Source organism: Lontra canadensis, unplaced genomic scaffold, assembly GCF_010015895.1.
Source record: "Lontra canadensis isolate GAN:19392208 unplaced genomic scaffold, GSC_riverotter_1.0 scaffold12, whole genome shotgun sequence".
Lineage (NCBI taxonomy): Eukaryota > Metazoa > Chordata > Mammalia > Carnivora > Mustelidae > Lontra > Lontra canadensis.
This window is the reverse complement of record NW_022631006.1, coordinates 18,333,828-18,346,975: the sequence shown is the minus strand read 5'-3', so window position 1 is coordinate 18,346,975 and position 13,148 is coordinate 18,333,828. Positions and strand designations below refer to the sequence as shown.

Below are 13,148 nucleotides of genomic sequence, written 5' to 3'. Positions count from 1 at the left end.
GGTGTGGTGTCTGTTTTTAAAAGATTATTTTAGCTAAATTATGGGAAATGGGCATTCCAGAAATAATCTCTTCATCCAAGCCACATGCATCTTCAAAGGACCCCTGACCCCTTTACCAGGAATGGTAAAAAAAATATTTCCAGTGCAGTAAGGACATGCTTCTTCCTCTTGAAAACTGACCCGTGCTAATGAATATGAGAGAGAATATTTTTCCCATTTTCAAATAGAGAAGGACAACTAAGACATAGCCTTACACAGTTTTGTAACATGTCCAATCAGCTTTGGGGAGACCTCTAATTAGATAGCTTAGTGATTTTGTGTCATTGATGTCCTTGCAAGAATCTGATGAAAGCTATGAACCATCTCTGTAGAACAAAATTTTCATACTGTTTGAAGGAGTTCCCACACTCTAAAGCCCATCCACAGACCCAAGGATAATAGTCCCTACATTAAGAATTCAGATGTGATTTAAACACACACACACACAGAGGCTCACTTTATAGAATCTTGTAATTATGAAGAAACCACCTAGAAATGTGCAAGGGCTCTTTTTTTTTTTTTTAAAGAAACATTCATTACACACACACACACACACACACACACACACAATTTCTAGCAAACTTTTTCATTCTACCAGAGAGGAAGAATGAAACTTGTAAAGCCAAGAAAGGAAACTTGTAAACCCGAGAAAATTCATTAGCTCTGCATCAAAAGCTTGTGAACCTGAGCAGTCTTGACTTCTCATTTGGTTTGGCTAATTGAAGGAGGGCAGGGAAGTACTCATCTCATCCAAAACATTTGCTTTTGGGCTCAAGTTATTTGATTCTAACTTTTTGCCTCACACGTTTACAAGGAAAAAAAAAGAATTTTAAAAATCTGACTTCTGTAAAGACTGTGTTTTTCAAGTACTTTCACATCATTTTGAACTGTGTAAAGATATTCATGTTAGGGGCACCTGGGTGGCTCAGTGGGTTAAGCCTCTGCCTTCAGCTCAGGTCATGATTTCAGGGCCCTGAGACTGAGCCCTGCATTGGGCTCTCTGCTCAGCAGGGAGCCTGCTTCCTCCTCTCTCTCTGCCTGCCTCTCTGCCTACTTGAGATCTGTCTGTCAAATAAATAAAATATTAAAAAAAAAAAAGATATGTCAAATGGTGAGGCAGTTACTCAGAAAATTCAGCATAAAATTACAATATAGTCCAGCAATTTCACTTATGGATATATATCCAAAAGGGAAAGCAGGGACTCAAACATTTATATGCTTGTATTCTTAGCAGCATCATTCACAGTAGCCAAAAGGCGAAAGCCGTCCAGCAACCCAAGGGTCATTGACAGATGTATGCACACACAAAATATGGCATATACATACAATGGACTATTATTCAACCTTAAAAAGGAAAGAAACTCTGACACATGCTGCAAAATGGATGAATCTTGAAGACATGATACTAGGTGAAATAAGCAAAAATAGAAAAGGACAGATACTACATGATTCTAGTTATATGCAATATGTGCAGTAGTCAGATTCATACAGACAGGAAGTAGAATGGTTGTTGTCACAAGTTGGGGGTGGAAGGTATGGGGAGTTTTTCATTAATGGGTATAGAGATTCAGTTTGGGATATAAAAGTTCCGGAGATGGATGGTGATGATAGTTGCACAACAATGTGAATGTACTTAATGTCACTTTAACATGGTAAAAAATGAAAAAAAATGGTGGGGGGGGCCCTGGCTGGCTCAGTTGGTAGAGCATGTAACTCCTCATCTCAGGGACGTGAGTTCAAGCCCCATGTTGGGTGTGAGATTACTTAAAATAAAAAAAAAATAAACTGGTTGAAGTGGAAAATAGTTAAAATTGTAAATTTTATGTTATGTCTAGTCTACCACAATAAAAAGTCATATTCATGTCAGCTGCAGTTCATAAGGAGGATGATTGCTGGGATTTATATAGAACACAGATCAAATTTGTCAAATGTACTGTCATCACGGACAGGTCTTTTAAAAGATACTCATTTTCTCAGTCTAGTTTTTTAACAATCCAAATAAAATGTACTATTGTGGTAACCACATTTGTTGCAGTGTATAAACTCAGTTTGTTTTTCTTATGCCATCAGGAAGACCAAGACGATCTGGGCCTGTGGGAGGAGAAATTTGGAAAATTTGTGGATATCAAAGTTAATGGTAAAGTTGAAATTGTAGTATTAAAACAGATCTTGCCAAAAGATCTGTGGGAGGAGAAATTCGGAAAATTTGTGGATATTAAAGTTAATGGTAAAGTTGAAATTGTAGTATTAAACAGATCTTGCCAAAAATGGCTAAATATTGCTACCTAAAGTCCCTGAGCCTTGGCCCAAACAAGTGATTTCTGTAAGGGGAACAGAAATCTCAGATTTGGGTCCTTTATTCAGTAATGCACTGCAACAGAGAAAGAGTGCATGTGTACCTTTTGTGGGGAATGTAAGAGAAGTATAGGCCTCATGGAGTTGATGATATGTTAGGGGCCTAGGTCAGCACACTGCTAGTACTACTCAGTATATCAGACAGCCACAAATTTCACATTCTATTTTTATGAGAGTCAAGTGATGAAAAATGAAGTTCTAGAGCTCATTAGCTCCAATATTGCAAGCCATTGGTTCTCAACCTTCTCCAGGCCTCCCCATCATTCACATGTTTATCACATGCCCATCTGTGACATTTCTCACTAGATTTAGTGATGGTGGGGGTGGGGGTGGAGTTTGTCTCTTAGGAAATACAGTTCAAACACTTGGGGCTTATCGAGTTGGAAAAAATACTCTCCTCCTCCCTCCTACCAGTAGGATAACAGATCTTCCCTAACATCTTGAGAATTTCTGTTCTAGCATCTGGATCTATAGCCTAGGATAATGATTAGGACTGACAACATGTCCAAAATTTATAAGTAGGGGGGCCATCGGGCTTTCCTTTCTGTAACATCATAATCTCTTTTACCTTCTCTATAGCACCCCTTTTCCATAAATTCCTTTAAATAAAGACCATTTCACATCCACTACTTTTCCCTAAGAGTGAATTTAAGTCTCTTATTTCTCCTAGTTACTTGCATTTTTCCCCATATCTCTAAAATAATTGTTAAATAAAGGACTTTGTCTCTGGTTTAAAAAAAAAAAAAATTTACCTATCTACAATCACAGGGAGGAGCCAGAAAAGATCTTTCTGGTACTTTTTACATTACTGTCCCTGTATGTAATAAGAATAAATGATCATGAGAAGACACCCAGTCTTTTATCTAGTGAACATTAAAATTGCTCAATATCCTTTGTTTCCTAATGTAAAGAAGCATGCAATACATTTTAGGAAAATTTAGATTAGAAAAAAATCTAAAACTTCATAGCCATATGTTACAGATAGAAAGGAGATTTACTATAAATGAGGACATGAAGAGCTTCAGCACATAGCTAAAGAAACACTACTAAGTCACCAGAACTTTGCCTTGTGCATGTTTGCATCCCCACAGTACCTGAATGTAACATCTTATAGAAAGGGCACACAAGCTTTGTGCAGTGGCAGTATCATAGCCAATGAGGTTTATCCGAGGTGCAATTATTGCTAATTGAGAAAGAGCACACACGTGATTTGCTAACTGATCAGGCCAAGTTCAGGTCTCTCGATCCCTAGTCACAGGTAAATGAGTCTCCTTAATTGATTGTCCCACAGAGAAGCAAAACTCAGTATTCTGGTCCCTATAGGTCCTGCCTCCATTGGTTTGGATTTCTCCTTGCATGGATTTGAGCATCTCTATGGGATCCCGCAACATGCAGACTCACACCAACTTAAAAATACTAGGTAAAGTGAAAAATTCTTAGAGGATGCTCTGGTTTCTAGACTGGAAAACTTTGAAGGGAAAACATTTGAGTTGTCTGAACCTGGGCCAATATGTGCCTAGCCTTTTCCTCCTTGATACTGCTTGTAGATCTTTAAAAGCAGTGGTTCTTAATTTTTATCTTATTTTTTTCGGCAAAAAATTGAACATTTTAAAAACTGTAATGCTGAACCTAAAATATACAGAGGAAATAAAAATATGGAACGATTGTGGTTAAAATAGGGGAGATAGCCTCATCACACCACTTCTCCAGGTTTTGCTTTCACTCCTCAAGGCCTCTCTGTGGAACCTGAGAGAATATCCTGTGAAAATCACTGACCTAGAAAAAGTCTCCTACCAAAAAAGGACAGTGAGCCAGAGAATGGAAAAGTGTTGCATCTCATGTAACCTTTGATTCCTTCAGGGAGATCATTTCAAACTAACACTATTGACAAGTAAATGCCAGAGGTATCAGACTGAGAGGAAGCCAAACCAAAAAGAAGAGTCTGATCAAGTTTGCTGGGTTGAGATGCTGTTTGCACAACTGGTCAACAGGTGGGCATGGTCACAAGCGAATCAGAAACTGTGCTGCTCACACACCAAGCCAAGCTTTGGCCTCCCCACCCCAGTTCAGTTCCTCATCTTTCCCTACTCAGCACTGTGGAAGTATGTTAAGAGACTGTCATTTTGTGCTGGCATTGGAGAAATACAAAATTTGCCAATTATATCTGCTCTGTTCTTGCTATTGTGGAGAAGTCACAGGAAACAGTCCTCACCTCATGAGAGATATTCGAAAGAGATATCTAAGATATGAGGCTGTGCATGCCAATTGTCACAGGAGTGGAGGCTAAAGGAATCAAAGGAGGGAATCATATCAACCATGTTTGGGTTAGGGAAGTGTTAAGAGTTGAGCCTTGAAAGATGCATAGGACTCAAGTGTTTGCAGGGGAGATTGGAACTATGCTATTCATTGATAATATATTTGTGATTATAACTACTGATAGTCCATCTTTGTGTGTTTCAGTGATGGTGATGCTTACCGTCTTTATAACCTGGACGTCTATGGATATAAAATACATGACAAAATGGGCATTTATGGTTCAGTGCCTTATCTCCTGGCCCACAAACTAGGCAGAACTCTAGGCATTTTTTGGCTCAATGCCTCCGAAACTCTAGTGGAGATCAATACGGAGCCTGCAGTAAAGGTGAGCTTATGGATCGTGGCTGTATGCCATGCTCATGTAGGAAACAAAACCAGTGTAGTTCTAGCTCTGGACTTTGTAGTGACAATTTTCTGCCACCAAAGCCTTTGCAGTATAATCAATGAAAGTTAATAATATGTACCTGTTACTGACCTATGGATGATACTTACATATTACAATATGAGGGAAATTCCTTAGAACTTCATTCCATTCTTTTTCTAGTACACGGTAACCCAGATGGGCCCTGTTGCAGCTAAGCAAAAGGTCAGATGTCGAACTGATGTGCACTGGATGTCAGAGAGTGGAATCATTGATGTCTTTCTGCTGACAGGACCTACGCCTTCTGACGTCTTCAAGCAGTACTCATACCTTACAGGTACTTGCATGTGGAAGCGCTAGCCTCTTATCCCATTATAATTCCTCTCTTATATGTATCATCGCTGTAAGTTAATATTTGTCGCACCCATATAGAATGTATACACAATTTACCCAAGCTTTTCAAGAAACAAACGTTTCTCCTTCCACCTTCATCCCATTCAGCTTGGTAAAATATCCTGGAGCTAGAGTGCTCTACTCTCTGATCCTTAATACTCTCCATTTGCTTTCCTCAGACCCTTTAAGTTGTGGGCTTTCTCTGCCTTCATCTCAGACAATCAGTGTCCCAACCTGAACTTTTCTATGTTCTCTTCTCCATTAAAACATACCACTGGCTTTAGCACTAAAGCATTTTATCTTTAAAAGATGTAAAGATCATCTCGTTGATGCAGAAAAAAGCATTTGACAAAATCCAACACTGTTTCATGATCAGAACTCTCAGAAGGCTAGGAATAGAAGGAAGCTTCCTCAATATGATAAAAGGCATTTATGAAAAATCCACAGTTAACACCCTATTCAGGGGTGAAAGACTGCAAGCTTTCCCCTAAGATCAGAAACAAGACAAGGCTGCCCACTTTCACCACTCCTACTGAATATTGTACTAGAAATTCCAGCCAGCGAAGTTAGGCAAGAAAAAGAAATTAAAGGCATCCAAATTGAAAAGGAAGAAGTAAAATTATTTCTTTTCACAGATGATATGATCCAAGATATTAGAAAATCCCAAAGAATCCACAAAGAACTCCAGAACTAATAAAGAAATTCACCAAAGTTGCAGGGTCTGTAATCAACACACAAAATCAGTTGTGTTTCTGTAGACCAGCAATGAACAATCTAAAAAAGAAATTGAGAAAACAATTCCCTTTATAACATCCAAAAGAATAAACTACCTAAGGATATCTCTAACCAAGTAGGTGGTTAAAACTATGAAACATTGCTGAAAGAAATTTAAAAGGCCTAAATAAATGGTTAAAATGGCCAATTTTATGTATTATATATTTTTGCCACTTTTTAAAAAATGGTAGTGTAATATATCCCCCCAAATTGAACTTTATACTTTAATTGGTTGAATTTTATGATATGTGAGTTATATCTCAATAAAGCTGTTACAAATAAAAGTAATGCAGCATTGCTACTGCTGCATTCTGTTAAAAGTCCCTCGATCCAGCCCATGTTGAGGAGGAAGAATTTAATTCCAACTTGGAAGAAATGACCAAAAATCTATAGATATGGAAAGACACTCATAGAGGAAAAAGTACTGTAAAGGCCCACCTACAGGCCCCTTCAACACTGTTCTAAGACTAGTTTATAGGAAAATGCTTCAGAAACAGTGGATATACCACCATGTCCAAGGAAAGCCAAGTTTTAAGTTTATAGATTATCTGTTGATGAGGATTTAACTCAATCAGATCGCTCTTTCTTCTTTCCCAATATCATTACAGTTACATCTTTATTTTTGCTTAACTCAATATTTAGTGCTTATACTTTTCAAATAATCAAGAGTGTCATATTGTATTCATTTCACTTTCCTCCCCAGAGACTTCCTTCCCAGATCTTTCTGTCCTGCCCCCATTGGGGTTCTCTCTGGGCTCCCTGCACAGCTGTCATCCTGGGAGTTTCCTAAGAAAGTGTGCATTAGAGGTATACTTTTTGCATCTTTGCAGGTACAAAAACATCTCTTTTTCTACCTTCACCCTTGATTGATCATTTGGCTAGCTAGATTGAAAATTATTTCTCTCAGAATTTGAAGGCATTTCTCTTTTACCTTCTATCTTCTTGCTCAAAAATCACTCTGAATTGTTTATGATAGGTCTTTTCTCTCTGAAATATGTTCTGAAATTTCTGATATTCTGAAATTCTGAAATTTGACAATAAAATGCCTTTATATGGATCTTTTTAAATAATTATGGTGTTGGGTATTAGATGTGGATTCTGTCAGTCTTGAGAAATGTGTTCCTCAATTTTGGAAAGCAATCATTATTCTTTTGACAATTTCTTCCCTTCCTTTTCTCTTTCAACTGTACAGATTTTATAATCTCCCTTTTTTCTGAGCAATTTTCTCAATTTTATCTTCTAGACCTTCCATTTATGTTATATGTCTATAATTTCTTCATACTTTTTCTTATCCTCTGATTATTCCTTGTTCCCAGTATCTTATACTAGTCTATTTCATGGGTGCTGTATCTTTTTATCTCCCCGAAGGTACTGATGATAACTTTTTCGTTGTTGTTTTTTTTAAGATTTTATTTATTTGACAGATAGAGATAACAAGTAGGCAGAGAGGCAGGCAAAGAGAGAGAGGAGGAAGCAGGCTTCCTGCTGAGCAGAGATCCCAATGCAGGGCTCAATCCCAGGATCCTGAGATCATGACCTGAGACGAAGGCAGAGGCTTTAACCCACTGAGCCACCCAGGCACCCCTGATGATAACGTTTTGATATTTATTTTGTTTTCTTGTATTGTCTTTGTTTTCTCAGAGGTCTTTTTATTGTATTTCTATATGTGGGGCCTTCTGATTTTCAAAGATTTGAATAAGGTTCTACCTAGAAGTACTCTGGTACTGGGGTTGGAAATTGGGGTGGGTGTCGGGAATGGTCTCCCATCTGCTAGTGTGCTGGGCGCAGGGTGATCTCTTCTCATCAGTATCCACCTCACAAGCACTCTGGTGAGAGCTTCCCTCACTTTGCTCAGTGGTTACCTTTCCTCCCCTGCCTTCCACCTTCTAAAATTTTCTTGAAATTACTCCTCTCTCATTCTCTTTGTTCTTGTAGCTTTATTCTTTTTTTCTTTCTTCTACTCGGATTTTATTGGGAATTTAGGAGGGAAAGGAGATAAATGCAAGTGGTTGACCAGAAGTCCTCCATATTGTCAGTAAATACTTTTATAATAATTTGAGTGTTTCTTGCCTTTAGTCTCTTTCCCTTTAAGTCAGTCTCAATACTGCTCCCTCACTAATTTTTCTAAAATGTAGGCCTGCTAAGGTTACATATTACCAAACTTTTTGATAACTTCCCATAAGAGATTTAGAATTCCTAGAGTGAACTACAGAGCCCCTTACAAATTGACTCTCTCCAGTTTCATCTTCTACTGGTCTCTCTCACAGTGTAACCATCCTAGAAGCTTATCATGTACTTCTCTGCCTCTGTGTCTGTGTCTTTTCTATTCCCTGTGCCTAAGTGTTCTATCTGTTGTCTCTGGTAGATTCCTCCTATTTGACCTTCAAGGCCCAACCAAGTGTTACTACCTCTATGAAGTATTTTAAGACTCCACACTTTACTGCAGGCTCTGTATTCCCATAACACTAGACTGCTACCTTTAACACAGCAGTTACACCTCAGAGTGGAGCAGTTAATGTACATTCTGCCTCACCAACCAAATTGTCACTTTCTTGAGTGTAAGGATTGTGTTTTATTCTCCTTGATATGCTGGGTACCAAGCTCAGTGCTTAGACTCTGTAGACATTCAGAAAATGTTTATCAAATATATAATAATCACTGTAGTGGTAGCCAGCTCAGTTGTCATCTTCCCCTTTCAGGCACACAAGCCATGCCCCCTCTCTTCTCCTTGGGGTACCATCAGTGCCGCTGGAACTACGAGGATGAGCAGGATGTAAAGGCGGTGGATGCAGGATTTGATGAACATGACATTCCTTATGATGTCATGTGGCTGGACATAGAGCATACCGAGGGCAAAAGGTACTTCACTTGGGACAAGAAAAGATTCCCAAACCCCAAAGGGATGCAAGAGCTGCTCAGAAGCAAAAACCGTAAGGTAAAATAAGCCAACCCTTGGAAACCTCTTAATTACAAAGCACTTGTTTAATTTTTAACACTTGCCTTGGGGTGCCTGGGCGGCTCAGTCGGTTAAAGCCTCTGCCTTTGGCTCAGGTCATGATCTCAGGGTCCTGGGATTGAGACCCACATCGGGCTCTCTGCTCAGCGGGGAGCCTGCTTCCCCCTCGCTCTGCCTGCCTCTCTGCTTGCTTATGATCTGTCAAATAAATAAATAAAATCTTTAAAAAAAAAAACAAAACTTGCCCTGGCACAATAGTGGAGTAGAGCCGTCAGATAAAAAATGGCCATGAAAATAGTTCCTTATAATATAATTGCAACTGTGATAACAGGAAAGCAGTGATGGAAAGATGGCCTCACCATCATCCCTGCCATAGCTGTCTAGGGCCCCACAGGATAACAGGGTCTAGCCTTCCGTCCCATTTGTTGTGGCCACCTGTAGGGATATGATGGATACCCCAAAAGCAAAATGTGGTTCTGATGTCAGCATCAATCTCAAGATTGAGGACATCACATCAACACCACAGGGTCTGGAAAGGTTAAGTAGTCACATAGTGAGGCATTCTGGAGAGTAGGGCTGACTCCCAGGCTGGTCTGAAGATGGCTTGAGAGATCTGGGAATGGAAACAGCTAGCTTTTACAGTGGTTAGAGGGTTGGACTGGGGTGGGGATTCCTATGTGTGCCCAGGGCTGGTGTGGTTTGAACTTCCCACTGGCACCCAAGGAGGAAGCATTAGGGCTTTCTTTGTCTGATGTGGGCAGAATGTGAGGGGGGATGGAAGGGCTTGAAAGCTGTTAACAGTCAATCAGAAATGGAGTCAGATTCTTCATTCCCATTCTCCTAACTTCCCAATTAATAAATAGCTACCATTTGGCAAGTACTTACTATGGGCCAGAGAGTTTGAGAGAATACATTATTCTATCCAGTCATCCCAAGATTAAAAGGTAGATCTTGTTAGCCCATTTTTCAGATGAAGAAACTAAGGCTAAGAATAGTTTTGTATTTTGCACAAAAGCATGTAAGTAGTAGAGCAAGAATCTGAACTCTGATCTGCCTGACTCCAGAACCCATGCTCTTACAAGCAACTATTTATTGAAACCGTCAAATGTTCAAAATGCTATTCTAAAGATGAAGGGAATGCAAAGATGAGCTCCTTGGGGTCTTACAGTGAGTAGGGGAGAGGCGGGTGTATAGCAACCACAATATTGGGCAATAATACAACAGCCAAAGAAAGGTCAGGGTCAGGAGTAGCCTAGGAGAAAGAAGATTGCATCCAGCTGGACTCACGCTGAGCGTATGCATTTTAGATGAGCCCTGAGGGATGAGTCTCTAGATGAGAAGTGGGGAGGGGGAGGAGACAGTGCAGCTAGAGGCTGAAGCAGCCAGTGTTGTTTAGAAAACATGCACAGATTGGTTTGGCAAGAAAAGGCATGTGCAAGGTTTGAGTAGTGGGGAATCTGAACTTACTGTAGGCTGCTTTGTATACATTTGGGAGACATTAAAAGTTTTTGAATAAGGGGTTAGTATAGAGAATATATGAAGAACACCTACAACTCAACAACGAAAAGCAAACAACCCCATTAAAAATTGGGAAAACGACTTGATAGACATTTCTTCAAAGAAGATATACAAATAGTCAACAAGCACATGAAAAGATGCTCAACATCAGTAATCTTTAGGGAGATGCAAATCAAAGGCACAATGAGATAACATTTCATACCATTAGGATGGCTACTATGAAAAACCAGAAAATACTAAGTGAGGAGGGGAGGTAGAGAAACTGGAACACTAACCATGGGAATGTAAAATGGTCCAGCCGCTACAGAAAACTACAGAAAATGGTGCAGCCACTACAGAAAACGTATGGTGGTTCCTTAAAAAATTAAAAATAAAATTACCATATGATCCAGGAATTCCACTTATGGGAATATACTCAAAGAAACTGAAAGCAGGTACTTCAGCTGATGTGCTCATGCAGATAAGTCCATGTTCATATCCACATTATTCACAATTACTAAAAGGTAGAAGCAAACCAAGTGTCCATCAGCAGACAATTGGGTAAACAAAATGTGGTACATACATATATACAATGGAGCATTATATAGCCTTGAAAAGAAAGGAAATTCTGATATATACTACAACATGGATGAACCTTAAGGACATTATGCTAAGTGAAATAAAGTACTCACAAAAAGATGAATACTATATAATTTTCAGTAATCTGTAATACCTAGAGTAGTTAAAATCATAGAGACAGAAAGAATGGTGGCTGGGTAGAGGAGGGAATGAGGAGGTTTTTTTTTTTTTTTTTTTTTAAAGATTTTATTTATTTGACAGAGATCACAAGTAGACAGGCAGGCAGAGAGAGAGGGGGAAGCAGGCTCCCCGCTGAGCAGAGAGCCCGACGTGGGGCTCGATCCCAGGACCCACTGAGCCACCCAGGCGCCCCTGAGGAGTTATTTTTAATGGGTATAGGGTTTCAGTTTTACAAGATGGAAAGAGTTCTGGGCATTGTACAATACCATGAATATATTTAACACTACTTAACTCTATACATAAAATTGGTTCAGATGGTAAATTTTATGTTATGTATAATTTACCACAATTAAAAGTTTTTTAAGGGTTTGAGCAATGGAGAATTAAACTTCAGTGTGTTGAAGGGCATCTTGGTTCTTTCCACAGTTTGGCGACCGTGGCCATTGCTGCTATAAACATTGGGGTACAGATGGCCCTTCTATTCACTACATCATCTATATCTTTGGGGTAAATACCCAGTATCTTTGGGGTAAATACCCAGTATAAGGAAGATGTGGTCCATATACACTATGGAGTATTATGCCTCCATCAGAAAGGATGAATACCCAACTTTTGTAGCAACATGGACAGGACTGGAAGAGATTATGCTGAGTGAAATAAGTCAAGCAGAGAGAGTCAATTATATGGTTTCACTTATTTGTGGAGCATAACAAATAACATGGAGGACAAGGGGAGTTAGAGAGGAGAAGGGAGTTGAGGGAAATTGGAAGGGGAGGTGAACCATGAGAGACTATGGACTCTGAAAAACAATCTGAGGGTTTTGAAGGGGCAGGGGGTGGGAGGTTGGGGGAACCAGGTGGTGGGTATTGGAGAGGGCACGGATTGCATGGAGCATTGGGTGTGGTGCAAAAAACAATGAATACTGTTATGCTGAAAATAAATTTAAAAATTTTTGAAAAAAAAAGAAAATATCTTAAAAAAAAAAAAACTTCAGTGTGTAGAATAAATGTGAATAGACTTGAGGAAGGATGATGAGAAGGTTGTTCTAACCAAATAAAGAGTTTTGAGGCCCTAGACTCAGAAGTGAGGGCATTAGAAAGGTATAGCAATAATAAAGACACAGAGCTGTGATCACAGCTCTTCTCAAACCTCCTTCCTAAATAAGTCTATACCATTGGGTTTTGGGTTGTTTTTGTTTTCTTTTCTTTAATGTTTGCTTTTGTCAGTGTTAGCCTCTAGATGTTTAGGGAGCAAGGATGACTCCTTTAGGTATAGCACCCAGCACCTCAGACAGAAGCTTAGTAACTGCTATGTTGAGAACATGTACTGGCTGGGCAGCAATAATTATAAAAGAGCACTGGCCTGGTTTTGATACCAGTTCAGTTTCCATAAGCATGAAAAGTGATAGGGTTTTCCTGATGTCTTAAATATTTCAATCCTAGTAATTATTTGAATAAAATTTGAACCCCAAAACTATGATGAAAGCCTGAAACTTATAACTCATATGAAACTGATGAGCTTTTCAAACCTCTGTGTCTGGACAGCTTGTGGTCATCAGTGACCCCCACATCAAGATTGATCCTGACTACTCAGTGTATGTTAAGGCCAAAGAACAGGGCTTCTTTGTGAAGAATCATGAAGGAGGAGACTTTGAAGGGGTTTGCTGGCCTGGTAAGATAGCACTTTATGCACTTTTTA

At 39.3% G+C, this 13,148-nt stretch overlaps 1 protein-coding gene and 1 pseudogene across 8 annotated transcripts in view; both read left to right on the top strand.

Annotated features, from left to right (window-relative positions):
* The window catches only part of GANC (glucosidase alpha, neutral C), a 70,132-nt gene that overhangs the window by 26,859 nt on the left and 30,125 nt on the right, over window positions 1-13,148 (top strand). For all 8 annotated transcript variants that reach the window (XR_004382565.1, XR_004382564.1, XM_032856739.1 and 5 more), the window contains exons 8-13: window positions 2,110-2,176; window positions 3,718-3,814; window positions 4,855-5,035; window positions 5,255-5,408; window positions 8,938-9,173; window positions 12,995-13,121. Coding sequence is in view for 6 of the 8 variants with exons in the window: in XM_032856739.1 (XP_032712630.1) it covers window positions 2,110-2,176; window positions 3,718-3,814; window positions 4,855-5,035; window positions 5,255-5,408; window positions 8,938-9,173; window positions 12,995-13,121 (862 nt within the window). In the remaining 2 variants the exon portion in view is untranslated. The remainder of the gene's footprint in view (window positions 1-2,109; window positions 2,177-3,717; window positions 3,815-4,854; window positions 5,036-5,254; window positions 5,409-8,937; window positions 9,174-12,994; window positions 13,122-13,148) is intronic.
* LOC116867560 lies at window positions 3,521-3,646 on the top strand (annotated as a pseudogene).